A 16,227-nucleotide genomic window follows, 5' to 3' on the forward strand; every position below is an offset into this window, starting at 1 on the left:
CTAGGGTTAAGAACTGATTTTTAAAAAAATATTTTCAACTCCTTTATTCTAGTACCAACTATTAAATAAGACCACCAGTTATTGTGGGAGGAAAGGATTAACTCTATTATGTACTTAATTCTTTATAAATATCTGCATTTGCTTTTGTACTTGTTATCTATTCTGTTGTTCAGTAGTTGATTCTTGAGCCAGCCACCTATTATTTTAATCATGACAACTTTATGATTTTAGTTTTGGTAGAGTAGCTCTCCTTCATTTCTTATCTCCCTCACCCTTGTAAGCTGTTTGGTAGCTGGGGACATACTCTTTTTATCTTTGTATCTTATAGTGCTTCATTAAGTATGTATTGGTTCATTGACTACCAATTAGAGGGTTATCAGAGGACTTAAAATTCTGAGACCACTTTTTAATTTTTGGCTGCTTGATACAGTACCCATTCAAAGGCATTTTAATATGCTGTAGGGATAGGAAAGTAACTAAGACATTATTATATCTTACTAAGTATGGTTTTAGTAGTTGACAATGTGTACAATGAAACTGCTTTGATGATGTTAGAAACTAATTCTTACTAGCAATGAATACTTTTTTACATATTTAAAGTTATTTGTTTCTAAAATTTCAAGGGGAGACATTAAGTTATTTCTTTGCCTTTTTCCTAAAATAAAGTTTTTGAGTTAAAGATTTACTTATATTTGTTTGCATCAATAAGTAAAATTTTCAAACTTCTCATTTTAGGTAATTTTGAATTGCTCCGCTCTGCAGAGTTTATTGCATTTGCTGAGTAGCCCAAAGGAATCTATCAAAAAGGAAGCATGTTGGACAATATCTAATATCACAGCAGGAAATAGGGCCCAGATCCAGGTAATTTCAATACATAGCATCTGTGGTTTTTTTTGCATATTTTTATGGATAAATAAGATTTTTTTTTTTCTGTCAGTCTTTAAAGTATATATTTTTTCTATTGCCTTGGAGGCTACTTACTGCCAACATTGTTCTCTTATTTGGTCAGTCTGCATCTTACTTTTTAAAAAACCCTACTTTGAAGAAGATAAGTCTTTTGAACTTACACTTGGGCCTTGGTATTTCCCTTTGCCTTTAATATTTGATGATTTTCCAAGATAGTGTAATAGTGTCTTGTATTCTTGCAGTTTTGTTGGACTTTATGCTAAGCAGGTTAACTTCACTCTTGCCAAGTAAAATACTTATTTTCTGTTGGACTCATGCATTAGATTGCTTTAATTTTTCATGAACCTTTGGGGACCCATTTTTCTCTAGCTGGTTATCTGCCCTTTTATTCTTACACTAGGGGCCCAGTGCACGAATTTGTGCACCTTCAAAGGAACCGTGGGCTGCAATGCTGCAGTGGGCACAGGGGTGGATGTTGGCCCTCCCACTGCAGCCCCCGGTTCCCTGTCTGCTGGCAGCCCCGTTCCTGCTGCCGCTGCTCCCACACACTAAAAAAACCAGCCCAGCTTGCACCTGCTGACAGTGCAGAGCGATTGGGGCTGGCGCCAGCAGCGGTGCAAAAGGTGGATGCTGCCCTGATTGCCCCTCAGGAGCAGGCGGAGGTGGAGAAGCCCTCAGGGGCAATCAGAGCTGGCAGCAGGTGCGAGCGGCAGCTCAGGCGCTGGCTACCAGCCCCGATCGCCCCTCAGGAGCAGGGGGAGGTGGAGAAGCCCTGTGGGGCAATCGGGGCCGGCAGCTGCCACTGGCACCACTGATGGCGCCAAGCAATCAGGGCTGGTGCTGAGTGGGGCCAGCAACGGCAGCAGGTGCGAGCACCGGGCAGGACCACGGCGCATAGAAACAAAGAATTTTCAGTAACCACCAGAGGTTCACCCCAATGACAGTGACTGGCACCCCGCCTTGGTCTGGTGCCCCCGCTCACCTGCTCCACCATCCTGCTGCGGCCGACACCCACCATGTTCCATGCACGCCCCCTGGTGGTCAGCACACGTCATAGTGACTGGTTGTTCTACCGTTTGGTCTATTTGCATAGTAGGGTTTTATATATATAGATCAATGGGAGAATAAGCCAAGTGGAAGATTAGCAGTGGTCCAAATGGTCCAACATAGGCCATGAGAAAGGCTGGAACAATGGGTTGAAAAACAACTTAGGAGATTTTGAGCTGAGTGGAATCGTAGAGGTCATCTAATCCAGCATTCTTGTTTATAGATGAAACTGAGACTCAGAGAAATAAAATTATTTTCTACAGGGCATCTCAAGTAAATGACAGAACCAAGATTAAGTGTCTTTCTGCTTAACTTTGCTTACTGCTCTCATTGGTATAATAGATAAAGTTCTCATCCAAAAAAGCATGGGTTAGGTTAATCATCCCTTAACAGAATTCTATCATGGACTGACATTGGTAGCTATTGCAGTTCATAGCTTACATAACAGGGTGATTTTAACTGCAGTTGATTGCTTGCTATGCACCAGACTGCTATGTAAAACTCAAGTTTTTTTTTATTAGAAAATGGTATGAACCAATTTAGGTACTTGAGCTAAGGAGAAACATGAAATAAATAATTTGAGGAAGACTACTTTAGTGTTAGTAGGGTAGGTGAGAGGGACTGAGTAAAAGTACTCTGTCCAACTAAAGGCTTTTCTGGTAATCTGGATTGAGGTGGTGGCTTGGACCAGAATGGTGGCAGTGCTAAAGGAAAGGAAAGGATGGACCTAGAGCACTTTAAATTGAAAATGTAAAAGATGTGGTGACTGATTGAATTTAGAATAAATAAATACAAAGAGAGCCTTTGTGAATTTGACAAATTTGAAAGGAAACCTGGTATAGAGGGCAGATGATGTGCTTGAGGCGATTAGCAGATCTAAAGTAAGCTGTTGGCCATCATGGGTTGGAGCTCCAGTGAGAAGGGAGTCATAACCAGAGTTACAACACACATGTCAGGATGGATGCTATGAGAGAAATGAGAATAGCAGAGGAACAAAGAATTGAACTTTTATTGTGGGTGGACCAAGACAGGATAATAAAAGAGAAAACTCAGAGGTAAAACTAGATTACAAGGTCACAGACTCCAGATATCAAGTATGGCCAAAAGGTTAAGGATAATGAGGACTTAACTCCTTCCTATTTATTTTTAACAGGGGGAGGAATGCCATTAGTGAAACCACCTGAAAAGTTATAATTAGTATTATGAACACTTTTTTTAAAAAGCACATGTTTTTATTGATTTTAGAGAGGGAAGAAGGGAGGGAGAGAGAAATATCGATTGGCTGCCTTAGGCATGCCTCCTACTGTGGTTTGAGCCCAAAAACCCAGGCATGTGCCTTTACTGGAAATTGAACCTAAGACTTTTTGGTGCATGGGATGATGCTCAACCAACTTAGCTACAGCAGCCAGGGCATATCATGAACACTTTTATAAATTTTTGTTTATTATTTGTCAATTGCAGTTGACATTTAATATTTTATGTTAGTTTCACGTGTACACATAGTGGTTAGACATTACAAATCTTACAATTTTCCTTCCCATTTAATTTTTTCTTTAATTTCAGACTGTGATAGATGGCAACATTTTCCCAGCCCTCATTAGTATATTACAAACTGCTGAGTTTCGAACAAGGAAAGAAGCTGCTTGGGCCATCACAAATGCAACTTCTGGAGGATCAGCTGAACAGATCAAGTAAGTACTAGCCAGGTAGCATCTTATAAATTAAAGGAAAATTTTTCTCTACCATTTAAGAATGCTAATTCTAGCCTCCTGGAACATGATTCTATTTCATAATTAGACACAAATAGGTGTTTTATTCCTTATACCTTTCCCATGCCTTCTTGCAAACAAATTCTGGGATGTGAGAGTACGGCAAAGTTGAGGTTTAAAGCAGAAATAATTATAGGGGTGGCTTCAGCACACTCTGGAGCTGCTTGGTCAGAAATATTTTGAGTAGTCTAGAAGGTTACATGTAGAATCCTTAGAGTCCAACTTTAATAGTTAACTCTTGCTCTTTCTAGTTTAAATGGTTTAATTGGACTAGACTTGAAAGAGAGGTCTATCTTAGGGTAAAGTCCCAAATTCAGTGGAGGCAAGTGTCTCCTAAAGTACTATAGTATTCAGTAAAGAGAGAGAGAGATCTGTATCAGCTTGAGACTCAAATGGCCCCTTGGGTAGTAGCAGCTTATAATCTTAACACGTTAAACGCCCAGCCTGTTTTGTTTTCCGGATGGAAAGTATAGTGTCAGTCACCGGTGACTGGGCGCTTAATGTGTTAACTAGAGGCCTGGTGCATGAAATTCATGCATGGGTGGGGTCCCTAGGCCTGGTGAGTGATCAGGGCTGATCAGGTTCCTCGCCTTTCTGCCTCCTCCTTACCCCACTCCCTCAGCACCCTGCCACCACTGCTGTTTGCCCACCATGTTCTGCACTGTCCCTGCTGGTCAGTGCACATCATAGTGAGTGATCAAACTCCTGGTCTCCCAGTCGAACTCCTGAGGGGACAATTTGCATATTAGCCTTTTATATAGGACTAGAGGCCCGGTGCACAAAATTCATCCACAGGGGGGTGGTCCCCTCAGCCCAGCCTGCACCCTCTCCAATCTGGGACCCCTTGGGGATGTCCGACTGCCGGTTTAGGCCCAATACCAGGGATCAGGCCTAAACCAGCAGTCATACATCCCTCTCACAATCCTGAACCGCTGCTCCTAATCGCTCACCTGTCTGCCTGCCTGGTCGCCCCTAACTGCCCGCCCGCCAACCTGATTGCTCCTCACTGCCTCTGTGTGCTGGCCTGATCATCCCTAACTGCCCTCCCTCCCCCCGCCAGCCTGGTCGCCCCTAACTGCACCCCGCTGCCGGCCAGGTTGCCCCCAACTGCCCCCTCCCTGCTGGCCTGGTCACTCCTAACTGCCCCCCCCCCCCGCCAGCCTAATCGCCCCCAACTGCCCCCTCTTCCGGCCTGGTCGCCCCCAACTGCACCCCCCCCCCCCGCCAGCTTGGTCGCCTCTTACTACCCCCCCCCTACCCCCGCCGGCCTGGTCGCCCCATGCAGCCTGCTGTTCAGTTGTTTGGTTTCCCTCATTAATCCCCCCCCCCCCCCCCCCGCCAGCCTGGTCGTAGGCAGCCATCTTGTGAGGGTTAATTTTCATATTACCTCTTTATTGTATGGGATAGCTAGAAAAGGCATTTGTAGGGTAGGAATCATAAAAAATAATGAAATCTTACCATTTGTGACAGTATGGATGGACTTAGAGGGTGTTATACTAAGTGAAATAACTCAGGGAAAGACAAATACCATATTATTTCACTTATATGTGGAATCTAAAGAACAGACAAAACATAGAGTTATAGATACAGAGAACAGACTGAGGGTTGCCAGAGGATTAGGGGTTGGGGACTGGGTGAAAAAGGTGAAGGGATTGAGAAGTATAAATGGGTAGTTACAAAATTGTCATGGGGATGAGATGTAAAATACAGGACAGGGAATATAGTCAATAATATTGTAATAACTATGCATGGTGCCAGGTGGGTACTGGAAATACTGGGGAAACACTTTGTCAAGTATACCTGAAACTAATACAAAATAATATTGAATGTAAACTGTAATTGGGGAAAAAAATGTGTACAGGAATTAATTTCTCAAAAGAATATTACATAATTAACCCTTTTCGGTCCAACCTTGAGGCTGACTCGACAGACCAGGCGCTAGGAGCAGGTCCAATGTCGAGCAATAAGAACATTAAAAAGTTCAACATTCTATCCCGTCAATTAATTTGGACCAGACTGTTTGAATTCCAAAAATAACATTAGACCACAAAGGGTTAAATGCTAAATTATGGACATTCAGTATCTCAGATAGAATAAACAAGTAGTGATGAAGAAAAAATTGAATCCTCAACTCTTAGCTTGCCTTAGCTTTCTTTTTTTTAAAAAAAAAAATATATTTATTAACTTCAGAGAGGGAGGGAGAGAGAAACATCAATGATGACAGAGGATCATTGTCTGCCTCCTGCATGCCCCCTACTAGGGATTGAGCCTGCAACCCGAGCATGTGCCCTTGACTGGAATCGAGCCTGAGACCCTTCAGTCCACAGGTCAATGCTCTATCCACTGAGCCAAACCAGATAGGGCTGCCTCAACTTTCTTTATGGGGAAGATGGTTTCGGATGAGAGTTAAAGCATCAGCCCCTTCCTCATATGTAGTATTGGGGAAGCAGCTACCTCTCATATTGCTGCTTTGGCAGTTTAAATGTAGGCACTGAATCAATGCTAATTTTTATTGCTCTGTTGAAAATTTAAAAATGAAAAGGTAAAGTAATCCTAACACTTCAGAAATTGATCCAGTATGGAAGATAAGTATTTACCTGAAATAGTAAAATTATAAATAGGTTGTTAATACATGCAACAACTATTTTGGTAAAGTTCATCATGGACAGGTTATTCATCGAAGACTGAATACCATTTTGTTATAGTGCAGAAACTTAATTCTTGTTTATATAAATGAGCCTGTGGTAAAATTGATTTTATTATGTGTTGTTTCACTTAAAGTGTAGAACGAATGGATAATGTTGAGGCTTTAATGTATGTACCATGATTGCAAGTATGCCACCACCAGGTGGCAGTCATGTGCAATACTATAGAAATTTGGAACAGTTGATAGTCAAGTTTTATGTTCAAATTCAGATTTATAATTATTAATGGTCTCTTTATTGTATACCAAATCTGTTTTCTTTCTTTTTTTTTATGTCCCTGATTCTATTATAATCACCAGTTTATTCTGATCATCAGATTATTTATTCACTTGATTTTTAGATTCACTTGTTGATGGATGTGTATTTGTTGTTCATAATTTGTATCTTTACCTTTTTCTTCTTCCTCTTCTTAAAGGATACCTTTCAGCATTTCATATAATCCTGGTTTGGTGGTGATGAACTGCTTTAGCTTTTCCTTACCTGTGAAGCTCTTTATCTGACCTTCAGTTCTGAATGATAGCTTTGCTGGATAAAGTAATCTTGGTTGTAGGTTCTTGGTATTCATCACTTTGAATATTTCTTGCCATTCCCTTCTGGCCTGCAAAGTTTCTGTTGAGAAATCAGCTGACAGTCGTATGGGTACTCCCTTGTAGGCAACTGACTTTCTTTCTCTTGCTGCTTTTAAGATTCTCTCTTTGTCTTTTGCTCTTGGCATTTTAATTATAATGTGTCTTGGTGTGGTCCTCTTTGGATTCCTTTTGTTTGGGGTTCTCTGTGCTTCCTGGACTTGTAAGTCGATTTCTTTCACCAGGTAGGGGAAGTTTTCTGTCATTATTTCTTTAAATAGGTTTTCAATATCTTGCTCTCTCTCTTCTTCTGGCACCCCTGTAATTCGGATGTTGGTACACTTGAAGCTGTCCCAGAGGCTCCTTACACTATCTTCGTATTTTTGGATTCTTTTTTCATTTTGCTTTTCCGGTTGGGTGTTTTTTGCTTCTTCGTATTTCAAATCTTTGACTTGATTCTTGTGGTCCTCTGGTCTGCTGTTGGGATTCTGTATAATATTCTTTATTTCAGTCAGTGTATGCTTAATTTCTAGTTGGTCCTTTATCACAACATCGAGGGTCTCACTAGATTTTTTGAGGGTCTCATTAAGTTTATCGGCGGTTTCTAGAAAATTCTTGAAAAACCTTAAAAAATGGAGTTTGCTTTCCTCCATTTCTGTCATTTGTGTCCTGTTTCTTTGTCTCGGCATTTTTTATGCTTCGCTGTGTCGATAGAGTGGCTTTCTGTGCTAAGTGTCCTATAGGGCCCAGTGGCTCAGCCTCTCCAATTACCTGAGGTGGACACTCTTGGTGCACCCCCTTCTGGGCTTTGTGCACAGTCTTGTTGTAGTTAAGCTTTGATTGTTTAGGTAACACTGGGAGGAATTAACCTCCAGGCCAATTGGCTGTGAGAATCAGTTGTGTCTATGGTGGGAGAACTTCTGTGCTGAAGACACCCTCATGGAGTAAGACTTGCTTCAGTGGGGCTTTGGTGCTCACTGAATCTGCCCCCTGAGTATGTCCCTTGTGGATCTGAGGAGTTGTAATTGGATGGTCCCACTCTGACCACTGGGTACACTGGCTCTTGGATCTAAGGAGGTGCTAATCTAGCCTCTGTCTGAGGCTACCCAGCAGAAGCCAGCTGTAAAGCAATGCAAGTTGCCCTGGGGCCTTTGGGCAGCTGCAGTTTAAGTTATTTTCAGATTAAAAAGGACCGGGCCTTTCATATGCAAAAGCCTACATGCAGGGCTTGGGTGGGGCGGGGTTCCAGGGGATCAACAGGGTGGGCGGAGTGAGCAGTATGGCTGCTCTCAATCCTGCCCTCAGAGGCCCCGGCAATTGCTGCGAGCCCCTCGAGAGAAAGCTGCCCTCGAGTTCTAACCAATGCCAGACAGTCCAGTTTCTCCCATATGAGTCTGGGTCCCCAGAGACTCGCACAGAACTGGAGCTCAGAGCTTGAGACTCCCTCCCGATTGAAAAAGACAATCGTGTCCTCAGTTGCCAACCCTCTCCACATGCACCTCTGCACTTTTGTATTTTACTTCCGCTCTGCACCTCCTCTGAGTCTCGTTATGCTTTTCTCTTTCCTTCTAGTTGTAGAATTTCCACTCAGCCAGCCTTCCTGTGGTTCTGGATGATGTCCGTTCCGTCTTTTAGTTGTATTTTTGAAGTGGTTGTGCGAGGCAGCAATCTCCGGTGTTTACCTATGCCGCTATCTTGGTTTTTCCTCTCCAAATCTGTTTCCCTAATTGAAATGGTTAAACTGTACACATACATATTTTGAAAACATTTCTAAAATACTGTGGTAGCTTTCATCAGAAAGTATTCAGGGATATTTTGCACAGTTAGAGAAGAGAATGGCACCTACCCTTTTAAAAATTTTGCATAGCTATTTATAATAATTAAGTTAGTTATCAATATTCTAGCAGTTTCTTATTAATTAGATGAAGCGTTTTCTTAAGAAGATTATTATAAAAATATTATAGTCCAAATTATTGAAAATAGACTGGCTTTCAGATAAAGATATCTATGTGGCTTCTGCTCTTTCTTGTTGGGAAGACAAGATTTAGATAGTTTTCAATTATAGAAAATATCCATAATTCTATGCTAAATTAACCAATTATAAACATACCACCATAGTGGTCTTTATTTATTTATTTTAATGTATTTTTATTGATTTCAGAGAGGAAGGGAGAGGAAGAGAGAGATAGGAGCATCATTGATGAGAGAGAATCATTGATCAGCTACCTTCTTTACACCCCACCCTGGGGATTGGGCCCACAACCCAGGCGTGTGTCCCAACCAGGAATCAAACAATGACCTCCTGGTTTATAGGTTGATGCTCAACCACTGAGCAATGTAGGTGTATCGGTTTTTGTGTGAACATAAGTTTACCTCATTGGGTAAATACCTAGGATTAAGATTGCCAGATTGTATAGAAAACTTTGTAAAAAACTGACAAACTGTCTTTGAAAGTGGTTTATTCTAATTTGCATTCTCACCAACAAAACAAAAAAAATGAGTTTCTGTTGCTCCACATCCTTACCTGGATTTGGTATTGTCAATGTTATGGGTTTGAGCTATATCAGTAGGTCTGTAGTATCATTGTCTTAATTTATAGCCCCCTAATGATATATATAGTGTGTCCCAAAAATATGTATACACACTTTAACAGCTGATTCTGTTACGTTTTGAAAACGAAATGTATCTTAATAAGCACTGTCTTTATAATTATTCAATGTGTGTATACATTTTTTTGTGGATACCCTGTATACGAGTTGAGCATCTTTTTATATGCTTATTTGCCATTGTTATCTTTGGGGTGTATGTTCAGATCATTTGCCCATTTTTATATTGAGTTGATTTTTTATCTTTAATATTTAAGCGTTCTTTGTACAAAATAGAGTGGCCTGTTGGGCCTGTTATGCTGGCTTTTGCAGCAAGTGTGTCATATTTCAGAGGTGCAGTTACGTATAGAAACAAAACTATTGTATTTTATGAATTGCGCATGTTCAGAGAAAAGAGAGTATTCTAGTTTCTTGGAGTCCAGTAATTGTGGAAGGAAAAAAGAACGGAACTGGCTGCTAGAGAACAGTGCTTTTTTTCATTTACTTGTGCTTTTTGTGTGTGATAAGGTGTAGTTTATGGTTGAATGGGTGCCCTTTTTTTTATCTCTGTAGTCAGGTTGAGGATGATCCTTCCACCAACCTAATAAGTTTTATTGAATTAAAAGCTTTGACTAAAGTATTCTTTTTATTACTTTAGGTACCTCGTAGAACTGGGTTGTATCAAGCCACTCTGTGATCTCCTCACAGTCATGGACTCTAAGATTGTACAGGTTGCCCTAAATGGCTTGGAAAATATCCTGAGGCTTGGAGAACAAGAAGCCAAAAGAAACGGCACTGGCATTAATCCTTACTGTGCTTTGATTGAAGAAGCTTATGGTAAGACAGAGTATTAAGCAGATGTCCTAAAATTATTTTCTTTTTCTCTTTTCTTTTCTGGCCTGTCCACATCTGTCATTAGCAAACATATACAAAAATTGTTCTCTTATGAATGATAATGTTTAGTATGTAGACTTGGAAAAGAATATGTATTGTAAATAAAAGGGAAGCAAATACCTTCAATTTATCCAGTTTTACACTAGGCTCTTAGGATCTTCCCAATTCCGACTGCTTTTCCTTGTGGGTACTCTTCATTCTTACTAGTCCATCTGATGCTCAAGAACATCCATATCTACTGTATCTGATGCCTGACTCCTTTGCTCTTGTAAGATTGAGAGTTCTGATTTTGCATTGCACCCTCAGTTCCTGTGTTCCTAAAGAGTTTCTGACTAGAGTTTCATCTTAGAGTCACTTGGTTTCCTCATTCTTCTATTTCAGTCTTTACTGTATTCTTAATCATCAGTTTACTAATGTACTTTAACCTTTTAAGTTGCCTAAGTGATTTTAATGCATGGCCTGGGGTTTATTCCTGAAATTGGAATTAGGGATCATGGGGGTACATTTATTTTTCAGATTTATAAGCTGATGCAGAATTGTTTTCCAAATTTATTTTAACAACTTATTTTTTAAAAACATGATTACAAAAGCTATACCTACTTAGTGTAAGGGATTTTGAAATGTATAAAAAAGAAAAATGTTCTTTAACCAGAGATCTTTCTCCACAGAGGTAACTATTGTTACTTTTTTATTTCTATATATTTTAATATGGATATATATATGAATGTATTTTTTTTCCATTGAGCAATGTTATTTTTTCCTTTGAGTGATGTTAATATTAAGATCAGATGGGCTTGACCTTAATAAAGGGAATGTGTTGGCTAATTGCTCTAGTCGGACTTCTAAGTTTAAGCAATAGAAATAGATTCTGACTGATTTAAGGATATTACACCTTTGCTGTAATGATATTGGATAACAGCGTCTATAGATAGAACTAGAGCCAGGAATTAATTAGGCCATAGGTACAGTCCAGCAGGAACTCTTCCGAGACTGGCCCTTGGCACTGAATGATGTGACTGTTATGGAAATTGCTGTTTCTGGGGTCTGGCTGTTGCTTGCACATGCATTTAAGATGTCAGTTTGTAATGTGCTGGTATTCAGATGTAATCCCCAGCAATACTGTCTATGCTATTACAGAATACATATGAGCTATAAGTAAAGAAGAGAGTCTTCCGTTATCTCAAGAAAGACAACATATGGCAAAACATGGCTTCATTAGAATTTCCTATAGATAAACAACAGATTTTCCTTTATTCTTTATTCTAGGTCTGGATAAAATTGAGTTCCTACAGAGTCATGAAAACCAGGATATCTACCAGAAGGCCTTTGATCTTATTGAGCATTACTTCGGCACCGAGGATGAGGACAGCAGCATTGCACCCCAGGTTGACCTTAGCCAGCAGCAGTACATCTTCCAGCAGTGTGAGGCTCCTATGGAAGGCTTCCAGCTTTGAGGCAATGCACTGCTTTCATGTTCCTGTGTCAGACCAGGCTACCTAGTCACGTCCTCTTGTGGAGCCCACAGTCCTCATGGAGCTGACTTCTCAAATGTTTTCCATAATACTGTTTGCGCTCATTTGCTTGCCTTGCGCACCTGCTCTCTTACACACATCTGGAAAACCTCTGGCTCTCTGTGGTGGAATATCCTTCTAAGGAAAGAGTAACCAGAACGGCCCACTCTTAACGGAAAATCCCTAGTCTTTGGAGATCTGCACTTCTATATTCTAAGAGTCATGGAAATATACACATATTCATGTGGCTTTCTTATTTTGTGGCAGAAAAAAGAGGACTCCTCCTTCCCTTTTAAGTGGGAAAAAATACTGACATTAAAAAGATAAGACTAAAACTTTATCTTGAGTTTCACACAACTACTTGCAACAAGGGAGATGTTTAGACCTGTTGTGTACTTCAGAGTACTTTTCATGCGTTCTTCCACAGTGAACCCTGGTGGCTTTTTCTAGCCAAATTTGCATTAATTCTTACTGAGATTGGATGGTTTTCTTTCCTCTGTTGGCGCCATTCTTCACAGATATTAAAGTTAAACCATCTGCTCTCCCACCTCCAGCCTTCAGGTGAATGTGCTTTCTAGTTGTCAGGAATGCTGAAGAATTAACACTGATTTTCTCATGTGATACTGGTTTGAAGATTTCCTTAGAGCAGAAAGCAGAGGGGCACATATTAATCTGTATGGCTATTGCTTCTCTTTGGTCTTCTGTGTCTTTGGATTTGAAAGTGGTTCAGTTCTAATGCTGGGTGAAGATTGATTTAGAATGCTTAGTAATCTAAACTATATTCATTTAATAACAAAATTTAAAAAAACCCTCCAATTTTCCCAACTTAACCAGTGTGTTTAGAGGCTGTGTTTCTGCATTTAAACAGATGTTTCAGGCTTTGTGGTCCTGATAAGGTCCTCATTAAATTGTAAAGTTCACCCTAGGTGCTTTTCCCCTCTGTGACTGGCAGAGAACACGTACTTTTAAAGGTTACTTAGGGACATTTTTTTTTTTTTAATTAGGTGCAGCTTGATTCTAATGTATTCATGCTGCATATATGAATATATGCTCCCTTTAATGCAGCATCCTTATCTTGAACAAATAACTATCTTCTCAACATGACCTGTTTAACCCAAATAAGGGCAGTGATCTTTTATAACCTCATTACTCCCTCCCTAATCATTTCATTTCATCTCCTACTAGTTAGTATAGCCCAGTCAAGTTGCCCTCCCCCTTGTCATAAAATAAAACCAGTTTCTACCTTCTGGCTCATTTAATGATGACTGCAATCTGTACCTGCAAAAAGCGCTTCCAGTACTGTCTTCAGTGATCTACATTTGAGCTTGGACTGGAACGAAAAAATAAGTTTAATTGCCAAGAGAACTGCAACTGAACATACGACTTCTTGGTGCTAGTTGGCCATCTTGACTCAATGTTGGGACACACTCTCAGAGAAGATTTATATTTGTTAATGTGCTATTCAAAATGAATTCTGAAGGAAAAGTTGCTCATTTCTGTTTCAGAGAATGCCCTTTTAATCCTCTTCAATCTTGTCCTCTTCTAGAATTCATTTTAACCCCACAGTGTAAGTATTTGGAAGTTCCCCTGATAAGCTATTTATACATCTCTGGTAAATCCTGCTGAACGTTAGGGATATTCAGAGCTTTCGTACCTCATCATGTTGTCATTTAAGCAGTCAACTTATGTGACCTGATTTAGATTTTTTAAAAATCCACTTCATTTAAAGTAGAAAGGTAACAAAAACAATGGACATTTTAGCCAAGCCTGTGACACTGTCTTCACACCTAGCTTGTAGTTGTGTCTGTGCTCTGGATGGATACGGTCTGATATTTGTCTGTCATTGATGGAGCAGCCACTGCAAAACTAGTCAACTCTCATTTATAACTGTTAATTTTTCTAGTGCTGCTTTGTGCTGAAAAGACAGTTTAGTTTACTGCACTTGACCTGTAAAAGACTTTGATTCTTTGTAATTTAGGGACAAGTTAGGTGGTTAGTTTAAAGAAAAATTTTTAGTGTTGCCTTGACTTTACATTAAAATATATCTTCTTTCAGAAGGGTAATAGAAGCACTGATTCATAGTAAAAATCTTGGGTTTTAGCTTTGACTTCTTTTGTTTGTGGCTGAGTTTTTAAAAATTGTAAATTACTGGTAACACGTCATTTCTGTAGGGTGTTTAAATTATGTATCTTCTATTGGGTAATTTTAATAGTTTTCAGTTCATGTTGATAAACCAGTTTGAATGGAAAGTATATATAAAGCACACAAAGTTGTTTCTCCAAGTTAGAATAGCATACATTGGAAATTCTTGCTAGCAATTGCAGGTGTCTCAATGAATGAATTAAAGCAAAGTCCACTGAACTAATGTCGTTTATTTTCTATTTAAAACAGAGAAACGTGTCTTGCTCCTGTCCTAGAAGTTCATGAGCCGTGATATATGAGCTAAATTTTTTTTAGAATAAAATGATTTTTTAAATATAAAAACTGGAATTGACTAACTGGAAAACTGAGCATAAATATGGGAACTGAGAAAGCAGCCTATTTTTGTAATAGAAATGACATTTCAGGAGGTAACTAAGTCCTATTTTTAGTTCTCTGCCTGGCAGATTCTGTTAATTTACTTTCCATATATTAAATATACCCTATCACTAAGATGTTACTCATTACAAAAGCATGTTAATTTCAACACAGGAAAACTCTTCTGTGGTTTTATATACTGATGAGGGAGAGAGTGGCTTGATAGTCTCTCCCCCTTTTCCTTTTCTCCTCTGAACTTTCAAAGTGTAGTCTTCATAATGAGAACTTCAGTAGGGGGAAAAAAGCATTGAGAAGATCTGGGAATTAAAGGGACCTTATAGCTGAAGGACCAGCAAGTAGATATGATTAGATTGGGAAATACTGGGAAAGTTAAAGATGATTGATATGAAGAATGGTGAGATTTAGGAGATGGAGTTTTCCATGGAACACATTAATTCATATTCTTGTCACGATATAGTTACCTTTGAAAGCTGTACTGATTTTTAAAACTATATTACCCTAGGATTGGTTCTTCCATCTGCCATATAAAACTTGGGTTGCTTTCATCATCACAGATATAAACATTGACAATTATCCCACAGTAAATCTGAATTATTCCAGATTGTTGCTGATTTTGCTAAGAAAATAGCATATTTTATAAACCAAACTACCCCATCTAAATCTTCTGTTGTACATGGCTACCCCACCACAGGCAACTTTGAATTTACTTATCTAGTGTTGAATAAACATTTTAGTTATTTAATCCCCCAATTTGGGGTTGTGTTATGAAGGTATACCTCGGGTTGAAGGATTTTTCTTTTTTGCTGATTAGTTTTGTGAACATTTTTATATTAGTAAGTCATAGCTGTTTTAAGTCTTGGGGCTTTTCAAACTGGGTGGAGCAAAAAACAGATTTACAGTTGTGAGTACACGAAAGTTTATTGTATTATTTATTAGTTATTGTATTTTCCATATGAACAACAGTAAACCTACTTTTGCCTTACCCTGTAAAGGATTAGAAAATTGTGATGTTCAGTAAAGAAAAGAGTTCCACTTTTAGAAAGGGGTATTGTTTGTTTTCCATATTTATAAGATACTAGAGGCCCAATGCACAAAATTCGTGCGAGGGGCTTAGCCCTCGCAGCCCCAGCTTCGTCCGAAAGGTCATCCGGACTGTTGTTCTGCTGTTTGGTCTAATTAGCATATTAGCTCTTTATTATATAGGATATGCTACCTCCTACATTCTAAACTTTGCTCATTTGCAGTGATAGGTATAAACCTACACATGGGAGACTCAAATCTGAATTTTTTGCCATCTGAAAATAAAGCCATTTTATTGTGCGGTGAGCAGAGTATATATATAAGGAAATATTTGGGCTACATTTTCTTATCAAAAGTTCTATATAGCCTAGCCGGCTTGGCTCCGTTGTTGAGTGTCAACCTATGAACCAGGAGGTCATAGTTCAATTCCTGGTTAGAGCATATGCTGGGTTGCAGGCTCGATCCCCTGTGTGGGATGTGCAGTAGGCAGCCAATCCAAAAAGGATGGGCAATAATGGTACCGGACATCAGAATAATGTGTGATAAAATGCAACAAATATTAAATGCTAATTTTAACATCAAATTGCTACTGGGGAAAAATGTATCTGGAAATTTGGGATAAGAACATTACAAGTAGCTGAAGTTCCATCCTTTCTCAACTAAGGAGAGATGAGTCCCAGTGTGTT

General features: G+C 39.4%; 1 protein-coding gene across 1 annotated transcript in view; it reads left to right on the plus strand.

Moving 5' to 3' along the window:
• The window catches only part of KPNA1 (karyopherin subunit alpha 1), an 82,564-nt gene extending 68,220 nt beyond the window's left edge, over positions 1-14,344 (plus strand). The window contains exons 11-14 of the mRNA XM_059687673.1: positions 736-861; positions 3,517-3,644; positions 10,237-10,415; positions 11,739-14,344. Coding sequence (XP_059543656.1) covers positions 736-861; positions 3,517-3,644; positions 10,237-10,415; positions 11,739-11,926 — 621 coding nt within the window. The 3' untranslated portion in view covers positions 11,927-14,344. The remainder of the gene's footprint in view (positions 1-735; positions 862-3,516; positions 3,645-10,236; positions 10,416-11,738) is intronic.
• The last annotated feature ends 1,883 nt before the right edge of the window (positions 14,345-16,227 follow it).

The sequence above is a fragment of the Myotis daubentonii genome, chromosome 3 (genome assembly GCF_963259705.1).
Source record: "Myotis daubentonii chromosome 3, mMyoDau2.1, whole genome shotgun sequence".
In the NCBI taxonomy this organism is placed as follows: Eukaryota; Metazoa; Chordata; class Mammalia; order Chiroptera; family Vespertilionidae; genus Myotis; species Myotis daubentonii.